The 22,983-nt window shown below is 49.2% G+C and overlaps 4 protein-coding genes and 1 long non-coding RNA gene across 9 annotated transcripts in view; 2 read left to right on the forward strand and 3 right to left on the reverse strand.

The window, feature by feature from the left end:
- Positions 1-4,042, reverse strand: part of cped1 (cadherin-like and PC-esterase domain containing 1) — a 19,570-nt gene extending 15,528 nt beyond the window's left edge. The window contains exons 1-11 of the mRNA XM_016666896.1: positions 3,590-4,042; positions 2,474-2,636; positions 1,611-1,702; positions 1,449-1,527; positions 1,312-1,381; positions 1,069-1,210; positions 869-996; positions 722-794; positions 433-585; positions 160-264; positions 4-94 (exon numbers count right to left, since the gene is read on the reverse strand). Coding sequence (XP_016522382.1) covers positions 4-94; positions 160-264; positions 433-585; positions 722-794; positions 869-996; positions 1,069-1,210; positions 1,312-1,381; positions 1,449-1,527; positions 1,611-1,702; positions 2,474-2,636; positions 3,590-3,784 — 1,291 coding nt within the window. The 5' untranslated portion in view covers positions 3,785-4,042. The remainder of the gene's footprint in view (positions 1-3; positions 95-159; positions 265-432; positions 586-721; positions 795-868; positions 997-1,068; positions 1,211-1,311; positions 1,382-1,448; positions 1,528-1,610; positions 1,703-2,473; positions 2,637-3,589) is intronic.
- Positions 4,043-4,338: 296 nt separating this feature from the next.
- On the reverse strand, positions 4,339-8,928 carry ing3 (inhibitor of growth family, member 3). 3 transcript variants are annotated; one of them, XM_016666899.1, is made up of 12 exons: positions 8,797-8,928; positions 8,614-8,685; positions 6,913-7,013; positions 6,710-6,775; positions 6,504-6,600; positions 6,350-6,421; positions 6,166-6,282; positions 5,917-6,080; positions 5,153-5,343; positions 4,885-5,077; positions 4,780-4,818; positions 4,596-4,712 (listed from the first exon to the last, which is right to left on the reverse strand). In XM_016666899.1, the coding sequence occupies exons 1-12, from the start codon at positions 8,822-8,824 to the stop codon at positions 4,596-4,598; spliced, it is 1,257 nt and encodes a 418-aa protein (XP_016522385.1). In that variant the 5' UTR covers positions 8,825-8,928. The 3 variants fall into 3 exon arrangements, with proteins under 3 accessions (XP_007543568.1, XP_007543566.1, XP_016522385.1); XM_007543506.2 differs by lacking the exons at positions 8,614-8,685; positions 8,797-8,928 and adding an exon at positions 4,339-4,510 and having other exon boundaries at positions 4,586-4,712; positions 6,913-8,222; XM_007543504.2 differs by lacking the exons at positions 8,614-8,685; positions 8,797-8,928 and adding an exon at positions 4,341-4,507 and having other exon boundaries at positions 4,585-4,712; positions 6,913-8,222.
- On the forward strand, positions 6,750-7,003 carry LOC103131780 (uncharacterized). Its single transcript, XR_475437.1, has 2 exons — positions 6,750-6,823; positions 6,890-7,003. It is a non-coding gene; the product is annotated as an uncharacterized LOC103131780 (long non-coding RNA).
- A 322-nt stretch (positions 8,929-9,250) lies between the features above and the next one.
- Positions 9,251-13,647, forward strand: tspan12 (tetraspanin 12). 2 transcript variants are annotated; one of them, XM_007543508.2, is made up of 7 exons: positions 9,251-10,520; positions 10,760-10,842; positions 11,008-11,143; positions 11,724-11,789; positions 12,809-12,916; positions 13,005-13,148; positions 13,215-13,647. In XM_007543508.2, the coding sequence occupies exons 1-7, from the start codon at positions 10,455-10,457 to the stop codon at positions 13,566-13,568; spliced, it is 957 nt and encodes a 318-aa protein (XP_007543570.1). In that variant the 5' UTR covers positions 9,251-10,454; the 3' UTR covers positions 13,569-13,647. The 2 variants fall into 2 exon arrangements, with proteins under 2 accessions (XP_007543570.1, XP_016522387.1); XM_016666901.1 differs by lacking the exon at positions 11,724-11,789.
- A 365-nt stretch (positions 13,648-14,012) lies between these two features.
- Positions 14,013-22,983, reverse strand: part of kcnd2 (potassium voltage-gated channel, Shal-related subfamily, member 2) — a 17,717-nt gene continuing 8,746 nt past the window's right edge. The window contains exons 2-6 of one of the 2 annotated variants that reach the window (XM_007543510.2): positions 20,295-20,483; positions 19,874-19,925; positions 18,521-18,616; positions 18,210-18,445; positions 14,013-17,013 (exon numbers count right to left, since the gene is read on the reverse strand). In XM_007543510.2, coding sequence (XP_007543572.1) covers positions 16,839-17,013; positions 18,210-18,445; positions 18,521-18,616; positions 19,874-19,925; positions 20,295-20,483 — 748 coding nt within the window. In that variant the 3' untranslated portion in view covers positions 14,013-16,838. The remainder of the gene's footprint in view (positions 17,014-18,209; positions 18,446-18,520; positions 18,617-19,873; positions 19,926-20,294; positions 20,484-22,983) is intronic. The other variant, XM_007543511.2, reaches the window with a different exon arrangement.

The following is a 22,983-nucleotide window of genomic DNA, read 5'->3' on the forward strand; positions in this document are numbered from 1 at the left end:
TGCTCTGCAGGTCGTGGTGCCGACTGATCCTGAGGAGGAGGAGGAGGAGCAGGCTGGGGGGGGGCAACGAAGAGGAGGAAGAGGAGGGATGAAGCTGCAGAGAGACACTGATTTAGATCAGCTCCATGACAAAACCAGAACCATCAGAACCAGGCGTACCAGGTGGAAGGCTGACGGCATCTGCAGCTGCAGATGGAAGCGCAGCAGGAACAGGAAGTGGTCATGGTTCAAACAGCTGCCGTGTGTCCCTCTGCAGCCACCGTACTGAACACAGAGGATCCAGTTAAAACCCTCAGCAATAAACCAGCCGAACTATCCATTAGTCTGTTTTACTGCATTTATTCCTGAATTATTATCAGGGACCACAAACGGCCCCCGGGACTCACTTTGAACACCTTCCTGCTTCCCGTTGCTACGGCAACACAAACTCACCTGCCGCCTGAGGGTTTCTAAGGCCCGGTGCGTCTGCAGGTGTGTGGGCAGCGGCAGCAGCAGGCGCAGACTGTCCTCCAGGACCCGGTCTCTGGTGATCTGTCCTCTGAAGGCGTCCTCACCCTGAGACGGGACGCTGAGTCCCGGGTCCACCTGGACAGACAGAGACACGCTGACCCCTGCTGGACATTCAGCGTAACCGAACCGGTCCTGAGCTGGTACCACCTGGCAGAACTTTGAGACCAGCGGGTCAGAACCAGCGTGACCAGCAAGGGGCGGCAGAGCTCACCTGGACCACAGCAGGAGAGGTGGCGCCGCTGAACATCAGAGTGAAGGTGAGCAGCTGGAAGCACAGCAGGCAGCTGGACAGAACCAGAACCAGGAGTCAGAACCGGACGGATCCGCAGAGAGGAACCTGGGCAGAACCGGGCCTCACCTGCCGCCCGCTGCAGGCTCCTGATTGGTCGATGCCACCCGCAGCACCGCCACCACTGCCCTCTGGACCTGGATCCAGGCCAGCCGGGCCGAGGCCGGCCCGAACCGCTGCAGCAGGAAGGTTCTGATCTGCAGGGCAGGAGGCCAAAAGGTCAGGAGGTTCTACTGACCCGGATCCTACCAGAAGTTCTGGTTCATCACCTGGGTCTGCTGGCCCGGGTCGTTCTCGCTGGCCTTCACCACGATGATGTCATGCAGGAATGATGTCAGAGGGTTCACAGAGGTCACCAGGACAAAGACATTCACCATGGCAACCAGAGCAGGAGAGGGGGCGTGGCTGGGCCTGTCCCGGAAATAGGAAACTGAAAGTTTCACCGTCCAATCAGAAAACACGGGGCTTCCAGGTCCAATCAGACCCGGATCACCTGACGACCCCATGCTCACCTGTTCTGAGGAAAGGGAGGCTTCTGATTGGACGACCCACAGGACACAGGCCTCATGGGAAGATCAGCTTCTAGAGAAAGGTCAAAGGTGAAATACTGCGTTGAGGTTGACTTCTGCTTGACCTGGAACAGACTCACCTGTCAGCTGCAGATAGAAGCGACATCGACCTTCACCTGCATCTGAAAACGCCTCCATCAGCTCAGGTAGCAGGTTCACCTGTACACACACACACACACACACACACACAGGTGAGCTGTGATGTCATCCAGCAGGACTCAGCCTGGACAAATGAGTCTCACCATCTGATGCTGCAGATGTGAGAATCTGATCCTCCTCAAGCAGCTCGGCTCTGAAGAACTGAGACACAGCAGGAGGCTCCACCCACTCACATCTGGAACAGGTAGAGGGGAGGAGTCAGGACAGGTGGAGGGGAGGAGCCGGGACAGGTGGAGGGTTCAGGTGGAGTCCCGCAGGGCTCTGTGTTGGTAAGATTTCTCTGTAATCCAGATTATTCCTGTAGATTACAGGACGTTAAATCCTGGATGACAGAAGTTTTTGTTTTTGGATCAGAACCTCTGAACAGAACCTGATCAGTTGATTATTGATCGGGATCAAATGATCCTCCAGTGATGAAGCTTTTAACCAGGTTCTGACCTGTTGGTCTCAAAGTTCTGCCAGGTGGTACCAGCTCAGGACCGGTTTGGTTACGCTGAATGTCCAGCACAGGATTTCTTCCTTTAATCTCTGGATTATGGCATAAACGATAAACCTCCATCTGTTTGCTCTGCTCCGTCTTCTCCAACCTGCGGTCTGTTCCGGTTCTGGTTCTGCTGGAGTTTTTCCTCTCCACTGTTGCTACATGCATGCTGAGTTTGAGGGATTGCTGCAAAGTCAATGGCAGCGCCCCCTGCTGGTCAGGAGGCGTGATGCGGCAGGTCAGACAGAAACTTTAATCCAATTAGAACAACTAATCAAACTGGGATTAACTGGGATGATTTGTTGTGAATTGGAGCCACATAAATAAACTGAACTGGACTCCTAGCCCGGTTCTGGACTCTCTGCAGAACCTCAGCAGCAGAGTCCTCTGCCTGATTGTTTCCAGCTGCTGGACAGGAAGTCACATGACAGGAAGTCTCCACCCTCTGTGTGTGTGTGTTCTCACCGCTCTGTGTCCTCAGAAAGCTGCTGGTCTCAGCGAACCGGGTCAAATGGACCTGATATCCCATCTGCTGCAGAACCTGCTGGTGCAGCACAACCTCAGGGTCTGATGGGCCGTGGCGACCCATCAGAACCACGGCCTGCCGCCGGCGCTGAGATGACCGGGCCTGAGGAAACACACAGATCGGCTGATGGTCCAAAATCTGAAGCTGGTCCAAAATCTGAAGCTGGTCCGGTTCTGGTCCAGTTTGCCAGCTCCAGCAGCCTTAAATCTGCTATAAATAATCAGCATTAGCTTATTATTATCGACTGGGCCCACATGATACCAGAACCAGGGTTAATCTGGTGGGTTCTAACAAACTGAGTTTGTTCTCAGAGGGACTGGCTTCAGTCGGTTCTGGTTCTGGTTCAGCTCAGAGGACTGGACCCTCCAGAGAGCAACAGGCCTTTCTGTGTTTCAGCTGTTTAACATTTCAGCAGCTGAATATTAAATGTTTATAGCGAAGCTAAACTTTTAGCCTCTGATTAACATTCAGGATAAATAATCCAACTACTGCTGTTTATTTCTGACTGGGGAAGTTTCCAGGCAGCAGGCCGCATTAAGGAGCAGTAAGAGCCGAGAGAGTTCGGTCCTGTTCTGGTCCGGTCCGGACCGGAAGCCGGACTTCCCGCTCCGAAGCAGCTTCAGAAGCAGACGAACCCGGGCCGAAACACTGGCAGCGCCCCAGAACCTGGAACTCCTCCCTCAGGAATATTTTTATCCAGGGTCAAATACCGAGCGGACCCAGCAGAACCGGCGATCCGGGTTGGCCCGTTCAGCTGCCGCTCATCCCGCTGGAGAATTCGGGTCCTAAAAATATTCCAGGCCGGCAGGAATGCGGTCTCCTCCGGGAGCTTTCTGATCATGTGATCAATAACCGATTAAATGATTTGAACAGGGAGAATCTGTCTCTTTTTCTCTGATTATAACTTTATAGTTTTTAAGAAATCAATTCTGATTTGGACTACTGCCGGTATCTTTTGTTGCGTTAATATTTTATTTACTCGGAATTCTGATGTTTTTCCAGAACCGACCTGTCGGAGCACATCGGTGCGCAGACGCAGTTCAGGTGAGTCTCACCTGCGTCTCCTCCTGCAGGGCGTCCAGAGCGGAGATCACTCTCCTCGTCTCCATCTCTTCCGACTCGCTCCGGTTCCGGTTCCGGTCCACCTTCAGGGTCTGGTAGCAGAGGTAAAGCAGCGCGAGCAGCAGAACCAGCGGGGCCGCGCACGCGTGCCGCCGCAGCAGCATCCTGAGGAAGAAGAGGCGCCGCATGTGGAGCGGCTTCACTTCTTCACCTCCACCTGGCGAGGAAGAGGAGCAGCTTCATCCAGGAGGTCCGGGTCTCCGCTCGCTGGGTCCGGGCTGCAGCCGCTGCAGTCTGGGAAAAACAAGCTGGAGCTTCACCATCTGGTTCCAGTTAGTCCAGCAGGAGGAGGAGGAGCAGCTCGGGTTTCACTCTTCCTCTGAACTTTCTAAAACAGCAGATTCAGGAGGTCCGCACCTCCTCCTCTTCCTCCCGAAGGAGTTATTTCAGGAACACAAGCGGCTGGTTCAAGAGAAAAGCGGACCTTCGGTTCTGGTTCTTATGACCTAAAGACCGGAACCGGACTCAGTCCGGTTAGTTTTGTTATTCTGGAAATATTTACATTTATTGTTCCTGGTAAAATGTTTTATTTCTGGCTTTTAATTTCAAAAGGTTTAATTTAAACTCAGTTTCCTCCTGATGTCGCTCAAACTTTTCACATTAAGGCACCGTCCGCAAGGGGGCGCTGTTTCCCCGCTAACAGGTTCCACCGTCACAACATCAAACACCAGAAGCAGCAGCAGATAGAAAACATCCTCAGTTTATTTACCTCACACACACACACACACACACACACACTACATTCAGAAACTGTCCATTTGAGCCACAGAGGCCTCCATAGTTGTAGTCCAGTAGAGTTTGTAGTTCTTTTAGTTGCAGTGAGGGAGCAAAGTGATGGGAAACAGTCCAAACTGCAGAGACGGAGAAATCGGATCAGAACCAGAGCAGAGGCAGAAACCTGGCCACTGATGATGTCAAAGCTCCTGACCTGTGATTGGTCTATTTGTGACGGCTGCCCCTCCTCTTCATGGCGGCCGTGCACTGGGGGCAGAACCACTTCCCCTTGGGAGCCTCGGTCAGGCCCACGCAGCCGTAGTGGAACCATTCGATGGGGCACTGGGGACAGAACCAGGTCAGAACCAGCCAGGCAACTGGTCAACCAGCTGAACATCTGGATACTCACATCTGTGTTGTCACAGCCGACCATCTCTCCATAGGAAACCTGCAGCAGACGGATCCAGTTAGACCAGAGCAGAACCAGAGCAGAACCTGCGGGCCGCCAGCCTACCTGGTTGCAGATGCAGTAGCGCGGCTCGTTGGGGTCGTAGGTCCAGTCCACCTGGCTGTTGGCGTCGGCCTCCGGCAGAACCGCAGCCTGCTGGGAAAGCTCCTGGGCCAGCGCTGACGAAGACGAGCAGGAAGACAGTGAGGAAGAGGATGATGACGAAGACGATTGGTGGTTGGAAGACTTGATGGAGCTCCTGGAACCAGAACAGGCGACCCGGTTAGACCCAGTCAGACCCGGTCAGACCCGTCCTGATGTGGGAGGGCCTTACTTGGACTTGCGTCCGCGGGAGTCGGAGGCGGCGCTGGGGGTCAGGTTCTGGGTCAGGGTGGAGGCCAGCGCCGATGAAGAGTAGCCCGAGTTCTCCCGGGTCAGAGAGAACTCCCGACCCAGCTGGAAGTCGTTGTTCTTGATCGCCTCGTAACTCGCCTTCAGGCTGGAGGTCCGTCGGCCCTCCTTCATCTGGGAACCAGAACCAGTCAGAACCAATGGAAGACTGGACTTTACTGAGCTTAATGTCAGTAAAGGCTTTCAGTTTTAACTTGAAGGCCTGATGCTTTTCAAAGCTGCAAAAATGTTTTTCCATATAATTGTTCAAACTGTCAATTAACTCACTGACCTCCTCCCAATGCTAACTGCTAACAGGTTTCCTCTGTGGATCATCAGCCTGATGGGCTGCCAGACTCCTCTTACCCCCACCAGGCTCCACCTGCCTTCAAATAGGCTAAGTGTCGTCTGTTTATGTTTAGTAGCTAACGGTGATAGCTGAGACGGGATAAGCTAGGTGTATAGTTAAAGTACTGGTCTCGGTGCAGGTTGTGCTAGCCTGTAGCATCATTGATCTGATCACTCTGTGACAGTCCAACCTGCACCACCATTAAATATGGAAGCCTTATGGCAAGCTGTTAGCATGTTGTTGACCGTTGAGGCTCTGACCAGGATTGGGTAAAAACAACATGCTGATGATACTGATGATGGGTTCTGGTCTTTTCCCCAGACGCCAACAGGCGCTCAGCGTGTCAGCCATGTTCCCACCTGAGCTGTGGCTTGGACGGCCTGAGCCGCCGCCATGGTGATGGCGCCAGCGCCGGCACCAGGCCCGGCGGGCAGCGAGGACAGACTGTAGGGCGCCAGCGGCTGGGACGGGTTCACACTGTAGACGCTGTTGGTGGACGAGGATGTGCTGTTGGCACGGCAACCTGCAGGTGACAGGAACAAGTCAGGACAGGTGCAGGTCCCCAGGTCTGGTTGGGTCCAGGTCCGGTCCAGGTGAGCAGAACTTACCTGGCGTGTTCTCCTTGGAGGCGTCCGATGTGAGTGTGGACAGCAGAGCTTCAGACTTGAACTTCTTCTCTGGAACGTGTTCGGTGGTGTGGTGGGTCGGGGCGCTGTACTTCCTCTCTGGAACAGAACAGAACCGGTTAGAACCGGAACCGGAGCCGGCCTGCAGGCGGGCGGCTGGACTCACTCTCTGAGCTGCTGTGGGAGTGGACATGGTGGTTGTTGACGGGCTGAGACGGACTGTCCATCTCCAGAGACCCTGAGGACAAAAGCAGAACAAGTCAGCTGACCCAGACCGCCAGAACCCGGACCGCCAGAACGGGTCGGACCGGGACACTCACGTCTCTCCAGGATCTCGGTGATCCCAGCGTTGTCAGCCTCCAGCTCCATCTTGAACTTGGCCAGTTCCTGGTCCAGTTTCCTCAGGTGCCGGTCCACCTGAGGACAGAGACAGGAAGCTGAGCTGGAGAGCTGGACTGACAGAACCGGGCTGGGTGGTCAGAACCGGGCTCGATCGCCCCTAGTGGAGATCAGCGGAACATCTCACCAGATCATAAATCTGATTGGCCAGCTGCACCTTCTCATCAGCGTCCTCCAGAGCTTTGTAGTAGTCCTGAAACAGAAGAACAGCAGACGTTCACCAGAACAGAACATCTGGAAGGTTCTGGGTCCAGCCGCTCAGAACATCTGGAAGGTTCTGGGTCCAGCCGCTCAGAACATCTGGAAGGTTCTGGGTCCAGCCGCTCCCACCTTCTTGATGATCTCCATCTGCTCCTCTCTCCACTCCGGCTTGTTCTTCTTGGCGTTGACGAAGAACTCTGTGACCTTCTGCTCCAGCTGGTCTGTGGCATCTGAAACAGGAAGAGAAGCTCTGAGGAGGACCGGGCAGAACCAGGTGATCCATTGGGAGAACAGTATCCATCCCAACAGAAGAATAGCTCGGAACCTGCAGCGTGTTGATCTGAACCAACTCCACTCGGGTTCTATGGGTTCTGCTCTGGTGGCAGCAGAACATCTGCTCCGGTTCTGACAGCGTGGAGCTGAGGTCCTGTCCGAGTTTCTTCCAGCTGCTTTTCTCATTAAAAAAAACTTGTGTGAGAAACGTGTCATTTAAAGAGACAGTACCTGTAGTTTCAGTTTGCTTTAAAACTAGATTATTAGTTACAAGATTTATGGCCATATTTATAAAAACTGGTCAAAATAGAATAAATCCAGGGCGGCCCGCGTTACTATAGTATTACTGCCGGCCTTCCGTAAAAAAAGAGAAAGAACTTGAAATGCCAAAATCTTTACTCACTCTTTACAGAAAGTGCTGGAAATGATCCCCTGGTGCGTCAATGCAGTTTTGGGCGCGCCTTAACATATTGTCATAGACGCAACGCAACTCAGGGGCACCAATGCTCTGAATCGCCTTCTTGCCTCTCTGGCAGGAAGGCGGGCTACTTTTTCGTGGGCCACCCTGTATTGCCTCAGTGTTATTTCTAATTTCCTCTTTAATTCTTCTGGTTTTTTAATGTGATTTTATGTAACAGAGCAACACAGAGTGACTCCATTTAGAAAGAAAATCCAGTAGAACCCGTTAATCAATTTGCTAAGAACAAAATAATCAATTTAAGAAATCCAGAAGACAGAAGCCATGGAGGAGAAACCGCTAGCAGAAGAAGGCTCTGCTACTTTTTAACCTACATGCAAACACTGAGAGGAGAAAAACCAACACCGCGCATCACCCTGAACACACCTTCGCCATGGTCAAACAAAGTGGTGGCAGCATCATGCTGTGATGGATACAAACACACACCACACTTTACAGATTTTCTCTGTAGAAATGTTGAAAAGCGTGATATTTCTCAGTTCTGCACCATGTTGTGTTGTTCTATCACATAAATCCCAGGAAAAACAGACTAGAGAAATTCAGAAATGTATGTAATAAATCACTGAAAAGGTTGGCAGCTTTTAAAGACACCGTCTTTATCATTTTATTCCAACCGAGTTTTCAAGGAATAAATAAAAATGTTTATTTAGAGCAGGGGTCTCCAAAGTGGGTCCTGGAGGGCCGGCATCCTGCACGTTTTAGTTCTCTCCCTGGTGGCAACAACCTTTTCAGCTTGTCAATGCTCCTCTTTGGCCTTCTAACGAGCCATCATTTGATCCAGGTGTGTTAAACCAGGGAGAGAACTGAAACATGCAGGATGCCGGAACTCCAGGACCCACTTTGGGCACCACTGATTTAGAGTATAAACCAGCTGCAGCAGTTCCTGCTGTGTGTCGGTCGGGGGCGCTGTTGGATCCACAGAGCCTGTAGAAATGGCTGGTTTTCAGTTCGAAAAGCTGAATCTGAGTATCAGCGCCAACTAAAACCTCCCTTGTTTTGACTCAAGTTCTCTATGAGGCACCGTGGTTCCGTGTGTGTGTGAGACGGTGTGTGTGTGTGTGTGTGTTTGTGGACCGTACTCTGAACCTGCAGGTCCATCTCCCTCATTTCCGTAAACCTGTCGCGGAGGTCCATGGGAAGCTGCTCGATCACTGCGGGAGGAGAAAAACAGGACATTAACGGTCCGACCGCCAAATGCGACCCATCTACCGCTTATTGAGCCCCCAAACCCCGCAGCCGCTCAGCAACAGCCCCGTACTCACTCTCCAGGTAGTCCTCCAGATACAACATCCTGCTGCTTTTAACCTTTTAGTCGTTTTTATCGACAAAATTCGTCTTTCAAGATGGCGCCTCCAGCCGTGGACTGGCTCAGAAAAAAGACCCTAAAAATAGAAGCAGGGACGCATGACGTCAATTGCCTCCCATCACCTGATTGGTTTGAAAACATTAAAGATTTTTGATTCGCGGGTTTTAGTGCTGTTGCATCATGGGAGCTGTAGTTTTCTCCATTTCATAATTACCCAGAAATCCAGATTATTTTCCGTTGTTCGATGTATTTTAGATGAGGAATAAAATGTTTTTTATATTCCTGTTTTGATTCACAGCGACATACTGAATCTGATTCCTCAAAGCTTTAATGTCTCACAGTTTTTATTAACTTTACATGTTTCTTATTTTTACTAATAACTATATTATTTCTGTAGTATATTTTTTATAATATAGTATATTTCATATTTGCTGTTCCTATTGGATTGTTACTACAATTATTACCATTATCATAACAAATTAAAAATTCAAAAAATACTTTATTGTTGCTAGAGGGAAAATAAATAAACAGCTGTACATGTGTTTGTTGTTATATTTCTTAGCTTGGTCATTATTGTTGTCCTGCTACATTTCATGGTTTCACTACTTCCTATTGATGTTTTAACTCAAGGAAAATGAAATGTCGTAACTCAGAGTTGTGGGCGGCGATACTGTTGCCGTCTAGTAGCAGTCAGTCTCGGGGCGAATCTGAAGAGTCCTCTGACTGAAGGCTGTCTGTCCTGACATGCTAACAGCTCAACAGATGATATTAAACAGCAATGAGTCCTGGATGAAACCATCAGTTGTTGGCAGCGCTGCTAATTCATAAAACCCTGAAAATATTCAAACCTGATTCTGGCTGAAATACTAATTTCAGAGAGTCAGAGTAATAGGTTCAATTAAAACATGACTTTAAACCGGATTAATCTGCGGAGATTTAAACCAGCTAATGGCTCTTAGTTTCCATGGTGACGGGATCTCACATGATAACAGAAATCAGTTGGATCAGTGCGGGGTTCTGTTTTCAGTGAATGGGAATGGATGACGTGTCCTCATAAAGATAGCAGCGGAAGCCAGGGTTTGTGTGTGTGTCTGTGCGTGCGCGCGCGTGTGTGTGTGTGTGTGCTTCCTCCCTGCAGCTTCATCCTCTTCCTCACGGCCTGCTGACCCCGCGGCTCCCGGCTGGAGGCGGACACATTCCTCTGTCCTCCCCCAGGACCGGAGCGTGACGGAGGGACAGAGGGCGGGCCGGGCCGGGGGGAGCGGCCCGGGTCGGCTTTATTTAGGAGGACCGGCAGCGGGACGGGACGCTCCAGCTCTCAGGCTCACCAGCCGGTTCTGGAGCGATAGGAGGTTCTGGAGTAGATCACTGGATGTTTGTGTGCTCTCAGCTGTCACTCCGGTTCTGTTGGACCCGATTAAAAAAGAGGAAGAATGTTGGGTTGGAGAGGATCGGAACCGCCGTCTTCGCCTCGGAGCTGAGCAGAACCAGAACCCGCCTATTGGGGGAGAATGCGGCCCTCCGGTTCCGGTAGCAGCCAACGCTGGGCCGGGGCTGCGCAGTGACATGGGTCCCCGGGCTCCAGGGCCCAGGTGAGCGGCACCGGGCCGGGCCATGGCCCGGCACGACGCGGTGAGGTGTCTGCGCTGCCTGCTGTACGCCCTCAACCTGCTGCTCTGGGTGAGCCGCCTCAGCATGATGCTGCCACCGCCAGGAGACAGGGGGCCCGGCTGAAACCCAGCAGAACCAGCAGCCGGTTCCGACTCAGATTAATGTTAAAGTGGAACCGAACCAGGCCGGGCTGCATCTGTCCCAACACGTCTCACATTCTGACGGATATTTATTTCAGACGCAGAACCTGATCCCTGTTTACCTCCCTGTGTGTGTGTGTGTGTGCGTGTGTGTGTGTGTGTGAGCAGCTGATGTCGGTGTGTGTGCTCGGCATGGCAGCGTGGATCAGAGACACCCTGAGCTCCGTCCTGACCCTGACAGCCCACACCAGGTGAGTCCAGTCTGGTTCTGGAGGTCCTCCTTTCACTCGGAACCTCCTCTCTGGACCAAGCACTCTGCTGGTTCTGATCAGGTTCTGTCTGACCCGACCCAGGGTCCGGACTCATTCTGACAGCACGGTAGTGGCAGCGTGGTGATGTGGTGTTTCCTGCTGCAGGTTGGAGGAAGCCGCCGTCCGCTCGTACTCTGCAGCCGTCCACCCCGTCTTCATCTCCGTCTGCTGCCTCCTCCTCATCCTCAGCATGGTGGGCTACTGCGGCGCGCTGCGCTGCCGCCTGCTGCTGCTCTGCTGGGTACATCTGGAGCACATAGATCTAGAGCACCGGGAGCATCTGGAGCACATAGATCTACAACATCTAGCGCATCCAGAACATTTGAACAAACTTTGGACCTCAAGCCAGGCTGGACCGGACCATCAGAACCAGCAGCTAGCACTCAGCTACCAGGTCAGAACAGAACCTTCCAAAACCAGTAGAGCCAGGCGAGGAACCAGAACCTGAAGAGACCAGTGGCGTTCACTCCAGAATCAGCAGACTGGAATTTCTGAACACTTCAGTCGGAACCAGTAGGAACCATTTGGACCTCCTCAGTGACCTGCAGACTGGTTGGTTCTGGTCAGTCATGGTGGTTCTGTTGATGCTCCTGGTTCTGAAGGTTCGTCTCCTGCTCTCTTCCCTGTGGTTCTGGTCCGGTTCCTCACTAAAGAACAGCTCCAGCTCCGGGTTCTGATGGATCTACTCCAGTTTTATTGGCTTATTGATAACTTGTTTGGTTCTGGTCCAGAACGGATGGACTGAGCAGATGATGGTTCTGAGACAGAATGAGGTCCAGTTCTGACCTGTTTGGGTCTGACTGTGTTCTGCTGTGTTCCAGTACTTCTGCAGCCTGCTGGTGATCTTCTGTGTGGAGCTGGCCTCTGCAGTTTGGACCTACGACGAGGTGAGGAACCGTCACGTTTTCAGAACCACGGGTCAGCAGAACCCGACTAGAACCTCAGAACAATGGCTCTACAGAGGCTTAGCGTCAGAACTTTCTGCTCTGGTTTAATTGTTCTGGATAAAACCTAGGTGAAACTTTCCCACCCGAACCAGGCTATCCCCAGCCGAACCGAACCGGCGTGTAGAGCTGAGCAGCTGCCGGCCCAGAACCAGAGGCTCCAGCCCGACCCGGTTCTAAAAATAACCAGAAATGTGAAACATGTCCGGCCTGCTGCTCTCAGATCAGCTTCCAGTCCCTCCTCCCTCTCCAAAATAAAAAAAAAAATAAAAAAATAGTGGTAGACACGGAAAAATTCAAGATGGCCGCGATGGTCGTCAAGGAAATTTTATTATTGCACAATATTTGACTGCATTTATCACATATAAATACTTTTGGTATCAAATCATACATAATTAGACCCACATTATTTACTGATAATAGTTTGATTTTTCAAGATGGCCGCCATAATGGAAATTCATTTTTGTCACTAAAATTGACAATTAGATGAATGTTTGGTGCCAACATATTTTGAACTTTTTATTTTTTCTTGATCTTGTCTCCTTTTTCTGGTAAACATTTTTTTTAAATGGCCGCCATGGTCATTACATCGCAAGTAGTAACTGGAAACTTAGACCCAGTAACCAAAAACAAACATAAAAATGTCAGCAGAAGCTAAAGCTAAACCACTAAACATATACAAAATACCAGAAGCTAAGCTGCTTAAATGAGATAATGATTGAAATACTAACATCTGCTTGATGAGGAGGCGGCGGACACCTGGTTAGCCTCAGCTAGCGGCTCCTTCAGCTATAATAATAATAATAATAATAATCAATTTAATTTGTACCGCACTTTTCATTAGAAAAAATCTCAAAGTGGTGATGATGGAAACATGCAGGCACAGCCGGACAGCCGAGACCACGATTACTGACAAACGTGTGTGTGTGTGTGTGTGTGTGTGTGTGTGTGCGTGCGTGCAGCCCTCAGTCCAGCGAGCCGACATGATCAGCCTGAAGTCCCGGATGCCGGACTACAGCCTGCAGCGCTACCAGTGGCTCACACACACCTGGGACAGCTTCCAGACACAGGTAACACACACACACACACACACACACAGACAGCTGCTGTGGTCATGTGACCTGTGCGCCTACAAGTGTGTGTGTGTGTTGTGATCAGTTTCAGTGCTGTGGGGTGATCTACTTCACCGACTGGCTGGAGATGACAGAGATGGAGTTTCCTCCAGACTCCTGTTGCACCAATCAGTTCCCCGGCTGCGCTGGCCACGCCCACCAGCATGACCTCAGTGATCTGCACCAGGAAGTGAGCCTCGCCGCCTCTGATTGGTCAGGCCTCTCAGCCAATCACAGCTTCCTGTTTGTGTTTCAGGGATGCGGTCCAAAGGTCTACCGCTTCATCCGGGGAACCAAGCCGCTGCAGGTTCTGCGTTTCCTGGGGGTTTCTATCGGCGTGGCGCAGATCCTGGCCATGGCGCTCACCCTCACGCTGCTCTGGGCGCTCTACTACGGCCGTCACCATCAGCAGCCAGACGCATACGGAACCCCTGGGCCGCCTGGAGACTCCGGTTCAGTTGTAGCCACCAACGGAACCAGCGTCGGCGACCGGGTTGGACCCGGAGACCAGAGAGCTGCTGAGGCCGGGCTGGAGGACCTGGAGCCGCCCGGCGCCGCAGGGAAAAGATTATATGGACTCCACCGTACAGAACCACAGAATCTGGAGTAATCTGGGATGTAGCCAGAGCTGGAGGCAGCTTGGTGTCCCTGGAGACGGTCTACTGCCAATGGGCTCCATTGGTCTACCGGTCCAGAAAACCACAGAGGAGTCAGACCTGACGAGGCTCTGCAGGATGTTTGCTGTTGCTCCTGCAACCGATCTGTCAGGATAAACGGACCAGAACCGGACCCAGAACCTCCTTCGTGCTGCTCAGACTGGATGGTACCGGGACGGAAATGTCCCCATCAGCTGAGGATGAGTGTCCAGATGACCTTTGAACCCGTCATCTTTGAAGGTCATTTCCGGAACTGAACTGTTGCTTCTCTCCCTAATGGACGCCTGGACCTGTTGGTGTTGCTGAGGCTGCTGCAGTCTGTCTTAAAGGGTCGGCCGGTTCAGTAAAACCTGCTGGACGATGGTTGGTGTTTGGGTCAGAATGATGGAGGCCAGGAGAAGTGATAATAATGGTCTTTATTGAACAGATAAATAATCACTCCTGTGTTCCACACATGCATGGCTTTATGAAAATATCCTGTGGAACGGAAAACTTCATATCATCACAGATTGGAAGAACATCAGACGTTCACCAGAAACTACGAGGAGATCTTTTACATCCAGAGAGTTGGACTGAATCTATCCGGCCAACCCAGAACCACAGGACCAGGATGAAGGCTGGACCATCATCATCATCACCATCATCACTTCATGCTCCGAAACCAGGAAGTGGTGCAAGGAGGTTCCATCCTCAGCCTGGTCATCATCAGGAGGAGGCGTCCAGTTAAGAGTCGCTCAGGTTTTAAAGACCTTCAAGAATCTCATAAAAACATTAGTAACAACAGAACAACTCGTATGAAGAGAAATATTCCAGCCTGTTGCCTCAGTGGGCCGCAGCATCCAGGCAGGAAGTGATGAAGGAGAACTGTTAGCCCCGCTGCATCATGGGCTGTGTAGTTTTTGTAATAAAACCTGTGGAATAGCTCAGCAGCGTTCTCAATAAAACACTGGAAGAAGCGACGGATGTGGAAGATCAGAACATGTTTCTGTAAAGTTACACAGTTAATGACATTATTCATTATAAAAGTAGTTAGCTTGCTAATTAAATACTAGTTTCAAACTGTAACATATAAATAATGGTGAAAATATGACTTTAAAAAGTCAATCTCTGTTTTTCTCTGATAACAGGCTAAATAACCAAAATATTGCTGTTAATTTTGGACTGTGGAACTTTACAAACGGCACCTCATGTTTCTGATACGGAGCATCACAGGGTTCAATGTTTGACTGCATTTTCTTTTCCAAATATAAATGCTTCCACTTTTTAATTAGTTTTTCATTCATAAATAATTTCAGTACAAACGTTCATCTTTACGGAGATGATGATCAGCGATTTATCCACAAGTCCTGATGAATCCAGAAAGTTAAGCAGACTTCAGGTTTATGTTGGAGACGTGGCATCAGACTTGACCTGTGGCCAGAACCGTGTTTAGAATCTCCTGAAGCCGTTCTGCTGCGCTTTGGTCCGAATCATCAGATAAATAATCTTCTATGCTTTCTATGCTTTGAAAAGTCGCTGTTTTTTGGAAAAGCTGTTAATAATTCATTGTTTCTAAATTAGTAAAATGAAAAAATGGTCCCAGAATGTTCAGACTGAACTGATGTTCCAATGAAGTCAATCATTTCGGTTCGGTTTCGGTTCTGGAAGCCTTTTGTTCTGGTCAATGGTGGAGCCACTGGATCAGACCATTAGAACCAAACCAACAGAACCAACAATGGACCAGAACCTTTCCACATCATCGTTTGTACAAACAATTTCTGTACAGCAGAGAGAAAAGGTCGGTTCTGACAGGAGCTAGGCCCGTTTGGACCGGCCTTCACCACATCCATGCAGAGGAGGGATCCCACCCATCCAGGAAAAGTAACAGAGCATGCTCTTTGGGTCAGGGGTCAAGCCGGTCACACTACAGGTCAGTTCTGCAGAACCAGAGTGAACCAGGACAGCAACAGGCAGCAAGAAGCTAACTGTTAGAAAATAACATCAGCTCCGCATATAGAAAAGAATTAATGAAATAACCTTGAACGCAGAGACTCCGTGCTCTGAGCTAACTGCTAGCTGCTAACAGCTGCCATCCTCTAAGCTAGAAGCTAGCTGTGCTCTAAACTAGCAGCTAACAGGCCGTTTCCACAAATTTTTTTAAAATTTCTATTCAGTTTTATTCTAATAAACAACGAAGGACAATAATCCTCTCAACCCTTTTCCTCTCAGATGTGCCGTGATAGAGCACAGCGTTCAGGAGCATGCTGTAAATCCCAGCGCTAGCTCAGGACACTCAACATGACTGTTTAGCATGCATAGGCAGAAAGATTAAATAATAATAAAGTCTCCAAATAAAGACATCACAGCAAATCAATTCTCTGCTAAGCACCAAAAACAACCCATCATGTCGTCTCACATAGCAACCAAATTTAAAACCTGGGTTGCAGCAGACGGCTGCTCGGTCAGCTCATTCACAATCATCTGAAGGAAACCCGGCTGTATCCTGGCTCTAGTTCTCCCCCATTATCCTCCCGTTATGCTGCCTCCTGGTGGTGAGCTGGCTGAAGTTTTCAGCTATTTCTGTTTTCGGTCTTTAAAAGCTGCTCACTGCTTGCTCTTTGTTCTTTGGTTAAGACAGTGCTTCTCAAATTCAGTCCTCACCGCCCCCCTGCTCTGCATGTTTTAGATGTGCCTCTACTCCAGAACAGCTGATTCAAATGATTACATGACCATCAAGTGCTACAGACGCTTGTTAATCACAAAAAAATTCAATCCAGGTGTGTGGCAGAAGGGAAACACCTAAAACATGCAGGGCAGGGGGGACCGGAAATGAGAAACACTGGGTTAAGAACAAAAGCTACTGGAATAAGTAGTTCCCGGGGCAGAGGGCTGGAGATGTTTTCAGTGTTGAACAAGAAGAAGATGTTTGGTTATTTTGGGGTTCCTTAGGTCAACGTTGGGTCATGACCCAAAGTGGGATATCCCAGTAAAATCTCTGGAAACCCTGAGTGGCTCAGTAATATGGCCTCCGACCTAGTAGAACCAGTGGAACCAACAGGCCTGCAGGCTCCGGTTGGTTTGTTCCTAACTGGATTGTTTCCAGTGTTTGTGCTGAAGATTCTCCAGACTCCTGTGGATGTGGCCGGACCTGGAACATAGCGTAATTACAGCAGTGTTAGTGTTTCAGTTGAAGACGTTCCTCTCTGGGACGTCCTCCTGCTGTCAGCCCCTTGGCCGGCTGAACTCTAGAGAGCAGAGACCCGGACGATGTTGGCCTGGTAGTGATCGGGAGAACCGGAGGACCGGTCTCCGTCTGGAGTGGTGTTAGGTGTGGAAATGCTGGCGACAGCCGGGGAAAGGTACGGCGGCTCACAGTTCAGAGGGAGCGTCTCTTCAAACTTGGCGTTCAGACTGGATCGACTGGGACAGGATGATAAACAGGAGAAGGTTCTGGAGTTAACATCTGGAGTCAATATTTGGTCATTTAGATTTTGTTTCACAATAAATGATTTATGAGTATTGTGGCTCTCCTGTGAAGTTTCAGTCAGTCAGTATTACACCCCTGCCTCTCAGTTGTCCATTAGGGTAACGGGTCAGGGGCTCAGACAGGTAAAACAGTTCAGGTGTCCATTAGGTCTGATTGTTCAGGATGCAGGTAACATCTCTGATCTTCCATCAGTTGTCACCTCATGGCTGAAACTGAAAAATCAGGAGCTGGTTCCCAGTCCTCCCACAGACATACATACTCTGTATTCCTGCCGTCTGACTCTGCATGGGATCTAGGGCTGTTGTAAAAGAATATTTTAGTAATCGAGTACACTATAGAATATCTGTACGATTATCCGAGGAATCGGAGATCTCTCGCTCTCTCTCTGTGACGACGCTATTCTGACGCCACAAAAGCTGTCGTAGTCCAACCATCGCACCGCAGAATTCAACAATCCTCCCCCAAACCCTCACAAAATGTCGCACAATTCAACACCAGGCTGCTGCCACTTCACAGCAACTCATAGGTGGAAGTCAGAGCGCTGGCCTCACAGATAATCACCCGGCCAGAACATGGTGCGCTACATAATAAAACATAAATTAACAAAGCTTCGAGTCAGATAAATTGTCGTAGACGAATTTTAATAGTCGAGGTACTCGAATCATTCAAGGAATCATTTCAGCCCTAATGGGAACGCTCCGTCACCTGACCAGCTGCTGCCATGTGTTTGCTCAGTACGGCTGCAGAGAACAGATCAGAACTTCCTCTCTGTGGCTCAGCAGCTGAAAAGTTGATCTCTGAATCAATCTATGATGTGGGACCTTCACAGTTGCTGAAATCTCCACAGATATGGTGGATCTAAAAGCTCTTCAATGTCTCAGAGATTCTGATTCTTTCAGAGCAGCAGTCTCAAACTCCAGTCCACAAGAGCCAGTGTCCTGCAACTTTTTGATGATCTAAACCCAAATAAAACCCCAGAACCCGTTTTAGAATCTCTAGAACCTGCGACTCCTCATCTAAGCTGTGACCTTTCATGATCTTCTGAAGGTTCCTGATGCTGAGGAACCTGAATATCAGGAACCTCCATGAGGATAAGGAACTATGACCACCTTGATGGATCCGCACCAACCTGTTGGTGATTGGCCGCTCCCTGATCTGGATGTTGCTCAGCTCCTGGACGCTGCCCTGCAGCCCCAGACACATGTTGGAGTTGGGGATGTTGAAGGTCTTCCTTATCTTGCGGCCACAGCAGGAGAAACCATGAGGTGAGGATGAGGAGATGGAGGAAGATGGAGACAGCTGCTTTACCGGACTTAGGTCCCTGCAGCTCCACTCAAACAACTTTTCGTCCACAAACTCGTGGTTCTGAGGAGCAAAGAGGAGGTGAGAAGGTCATGGGCTGACTTCAGGGGCGGGTTCTCCCTGACCTAAGGTTCTCACCGTGGTTTTCTCCAGGCAGTTGAGCAGGTGGTGATGTTGCAGCTCAAAGTTGGGGTTGATCTTACACACCAGTGCTTGGCCTGCTTCTTTGGATGCCTGTAGGACACAAAGATAGCCATTATCTGAGCCACCATGCTGTGATGGACACATCCGGATTGGACCAGCATCAGCGCATTCAGAGGACCCCAGCTGTTAACCCCCAGCAGCAGGTTTCAGGCTGAATGTGACCCAGAGGGACAGAGTCAGGACATCTGACCTGGAGTTGCTGCTCAAAGCTTTGTCTCAGACAGAGAAGGTTCAGAAAAAACTGATCATGAGGATCTTACAGGTGGAGGGAAACACCTGATGTCTGCAGAAGAACCTCCATTGACCAATAGCCAGAGCTGCTGCTTCTGCTGCAGAGCCTCGCCTGGAGGACTGTGGCTGGGACAGAGATCTGCTACAACACCACACCAGCTGATTGGCTCCTCGGCCTGTTCTCTGGGACACAATGACCCTGCATGCTGATTGGTTCATTCCTCCACATGCTGACAGAATAAACCAGTGGTCTCAAACTCCAGGCCATCCAGGTTTGGTCTCCTGCAGCGTCTCTCTGCCTCTCTGTTTCTCCAGTATTCGGTCTGGACTGCTCCAGGCAATTCAGACTTTTAAGTCAAGTTAGAGAAGGGGCACATCTTGAAGCTTCAGGACTTCGGCACTAGAGGAGTCCAGTTTGAGACCACTGAGGTAGAGAAGTACAGAAGCAACAGCCATTCATGTTAATCTCAGCAGCTGCTTGGTTTCAGGCGGCTTAGAGAGCAGTAGGAGGTTTCTGATGACCAGATCAGTGCTGGACCGGACCAGCGATGTGAAACGGTCGCTGGTGTGAACCTGCAGATATGAGTCGTTGGTCAGACCAACCTGGGACTGAAGTTTCATCTCTTCTGTCCCTGTACCAGGTGAAAATCCAACCAAAACAAACCCTGAGGAGCAACCTGACCACTAACTTGGACACCCCCAAGCATAAACAAGAGGTCACGAGGTCAGGAGGTCGTCCATGATGGGACGAATGAGCAGCAGTGCCCTGCAGATGGATCTGAACAGTTCTGACCTGCTGGAGGCTGAAGCAGTCGCTTCAGGCTGCACCATGTGGCGCTGAAGGACCCACACAAACTGAAGCCTAGTGGGCAAAAGGCGGAACTACAGGCTGCTGTCTGAGCATGATCCAACCGAGTTCTGGACCCGGACACAAGCAGACCATCTCTGACCTTTGACCTTTGACTGCTGCAGGTTCACTGAAAACACCGCACATGCAGCAACTTGTACCCACTCAACCTGACAGGGAGAGAGGCGGGGCCTGGTCTCCATGGTTACCTCCAGATCTGGACCAACCAGCTGCTGCCTGCGTTTGTACTGCATATAAGCTCTAGCTTCCAGGAGCACACACACACACACACACACACACACACACACACACACACACACACACACACACACACACACACACACAGCAGAGGTCAGGCCCCTGAAGGGCTGCAGATTTGGTTCTTCTCACCTGGATCCAGGTGATGAAGGTCAGGTGAGGCTTTTTGTTTTGATGTTGTGTTCCAGTTGCACTCAGAAGTGGTAAATTCCAGCTTCCCAGTGGGAAAGTCAACTGGAACGCTCTCCAAAGTCACACTACCTACTGGGAAACTGGGAGCCACACCAACCCCCAGATACGACTAGCAAGGCAGACTTCCTGCTAAAACATGGCTGCTCCTCGCATCATCAGCTGACTCAGTATGTGGAAGACTCTGCAGGTGTGAGGAAGGCCCGTACCTTTTGCGCTCGCCTCTTCTCGGCTCTCTGGCTCTGGTGGTAGATGCGGCTGAAATTGGACACAATGACGGGGACGGGCAGGGCGATGACCAGCACGCCACTCAGGGAGCAGATGGAGCCGAAGATCTTCCCCATGATGGTCTTTGGGACCATGTCGCCGTATCTGAGGGGACAGAAGGTCAAGGGTCAGACCTGGTTCTGCTTTAGGGGACGACTAAAAGCTTCAGCATCAAAACATCCAGAAACTCAGATCTGCTGAACTGAGACTCTTTCCTCTGATCCAGTTCATGGTGACCTGAGATATTTAAAGGTCCGACATGACGGATCTGCTGCCCTCTAGTGGTCAAATCGGAGAATAACCTGCAGATATGAGTCAGACCGGAGACATTCATTCATTCAGATGGAAAACGCCTCCAGGGATCTATAGAAATATCACAGCTCCACAAAGCCTTCGTCTCCCGTTTGCTACATCCAGAAACACCAGGCCACTTGAACCAAGAATAATGGGCTGGATCTAACCGGGCCAGAACCCTCAGCAGGTCAAAGGTCAGTACTAATGGTTCTGCTTTAACCCATTTTACTGAAAGTTTATTTACAATCACATTTGTAACCTGAGACGATCAAAGGCAGAGAAACAAAAAACAGAAAACAAAATAATTATAAAATAATTATAAAACTAGCAGAAACTAATAAGAATAAAAAACAAAACAATTAATTTGAGCTGCAGAGATTTATCAGAAAAAACAACTAAAATCTGCTTTTTATTTCATTTAATCCTATTTCACTCTGGGTTTACTACACGACCCGGTTCCGGTCCACAGAACTGCCAGTTTAAAGAAGCAGTCTGGAATCCTGATCTATATACAGAGATCAGCATCTATCTGCTCTACATCTATCAGGAAGATTCTGGTTGAATTCTACAGGAAACTGACCCACAGAACCAGAACCAGTTCCTGAGATGGAAACATGGCAGTTGCTCTGAACTGCCATGTTTGTGTGTGTGTCAGTGTGTGTGTGTGTCAGTGTGTGTGTGTGTCAGTGTGTGTGTGTAAACATGAACAGCAGCAGGTGTTGAGCGTTGCAGAAAGCCTCACTGCTCCTCAATCATTCATGTCTCTGTGAACAAACGGGTACAGCAGCAGGAGCTGACAGGACACACACACTGACACACACACACTGATACACACTGAGACACACACACTGATACACACTGAGACACACACACTGATACACACTGACACACACTCCCTGCTGTTCATAATAGATGAGTGTTTTCTGTTTCCTGTCAGTCTGACTGACGGAGCTTCAAGCTTTTACTGAGAAGCTTCCTGCTGGTTCTGGTTCAGACCCACTGGGTCCAGACCTGCTGGTTCTGCTCCAGGTCAGAACTTTGCATCTGGAGGGAGGTAAATGTGTTAAGCTGATCGGCTGGATTAAGATGTTTACTACTCATCATCCGACCCTCGGATTAACGGACCGGACCGGACCGGACCGAACCAGAACATCTCCTCTGCTGGCACTAAGCCTCAGCTGGCAGATGGGCCACCTTACAACAACAGAACCAGAACCAAAACCAGCTCTGAAACATGAGCCTCCAACATAAACCAGTTTGGATCCAAACCAAACCAAACTGGAAACCAGCTGGTGTCGACGTCAGACAGAAAAGGTCCAGAAACATTAGACTAAGGTCAGAACAGCTGACCCGGCCCCAGTCCAGTGTTCCTTAGACCGAGTCACCATGCATCTAAACTACATGTCTGGTAGTTTGTTCCCATGTGATTCTTGGAATAGTCTGAATGAAAACAGAAACTGAAGCTCATTCACTAACATGTCTATTAACATTTACTAACATGTCTATTAACATTTACTAACATGTCTATTAACATTTACTAANACTAACATGTCTATTAACATTTACTAACATGTCTATTAACATTTACTAACATGTCTATTAACATTTACTAATATGTCTATTAACATTTACTAACATGTCTATTAATATTGACTAACATGTTTATTAACATTCACTAACATGTTTATTAACCAATTTAATCCCAAATTTTTCCCAGACATGAAAATATTAAAATCAGATGTCATTGATAGCCCTTTGAACTAATCAAGGGGAAATAATTTTAAAAATTGTGGAAAAATATATGAAAAAATGTGTTTTATGTTCGGTCACAATTGTGACCGGTGGGATAATATGGTGTTCTAATACTAAGATGAGCTAAAAGTGCTTTTTCCAAATAGACATGATCATAATATGTGATCATATTACATATTATATATATGTAATATATATAATATGTATACATTATATCTTGCTGTGGCAAGATATAATGTATATATCTTGCCACAGCAAGATATATACATTACTTTAGTGCAACATTTGCTCTGTACAGTACAAATTTGACTATCTGTATATTCTAAACCAAGTTAAATTTGAGTGCTCGAGTGTTTATCCATAATTATATTGAACTTTAGTCAGTTGTAGTATCATCACAGTAACATAGATCATAAAGATAACATCTACAGTAGAGGCTTTCATTTATATTTCTGAAAATTATGAACATTTGTCACACTGTCATACAGTAAGACTCAACAGACTTAGTCCAGACTTTCTTGTAGCACTCAATGTGCAATAAAGCCTTGAATTTCTCCAA

This window comes from Poecilia formosa, unplaced genomic scaffold (assembly GCF_000485575.1).
Source record: "Poecilia formosa unplaced genomic scaffold, Poecilia_formosa-5.1.2 Scaffold835, whole genome shotgun sequence".
Lineage (NCBI taxonomy): Eukaryota > Metazoa > Chordata > Actinopteri > Cyprinodontiformes > Poeciliidae > Poecilia > Poecilia formosa.

What these genes read in the sequence shown, in the direction of transcription:
- tspan12 (XM_007543508.2), top strand. Translation starts at nt 10,455, where the DNA reads ATGGCCCGGCACGACGCGGTGAGGTGTCTGCGCTGCCTGCTGTACGCC. An exon ending in CCCTCAACCTGCTGCTCTGG is followed by an intron (nt 10,521 to 10,759) that starts GTGAGCCGCCTC and finishes GTGTGTGAGCAG; the next exon opens with CTGATGTCGGTGTGTGTGCT. An exon ending in GGGACAGCTTCCAGACACAG is followed by an intron (nt 12,917 to 13,004) that starts GTAACACACACA and finishes TGTTGTGATCAG; the next exon opens with TTTCAGTGCTGTGGGGTGAT.
- ing3 (XM_007543506.2), bottom strand. Translation starts at nt 7,272, where the DNA reads ATGACACGTTTCTCACACAAGTTTTTTTTAATGAGAAAAGCAGCTGGA. An exon ending in CCAATCAGATTTATGATCTG is followed by an intron (nt 6,601 to 6,709) that starts GTGAGATGTTCC and finishes CTCTGTCCTCAG; the next exon opens with GTGGACCGGCACCTGAGGAA. An exon ending in CTCCAAGGAGAACACGCCAG is followed by an intron (nt 6,081 to 6,165) that starts GTAAGTTCTGCT and finishes TGTCACCTGCAG; the next exon opens with GTTGCCGTGCCAACAGCACA.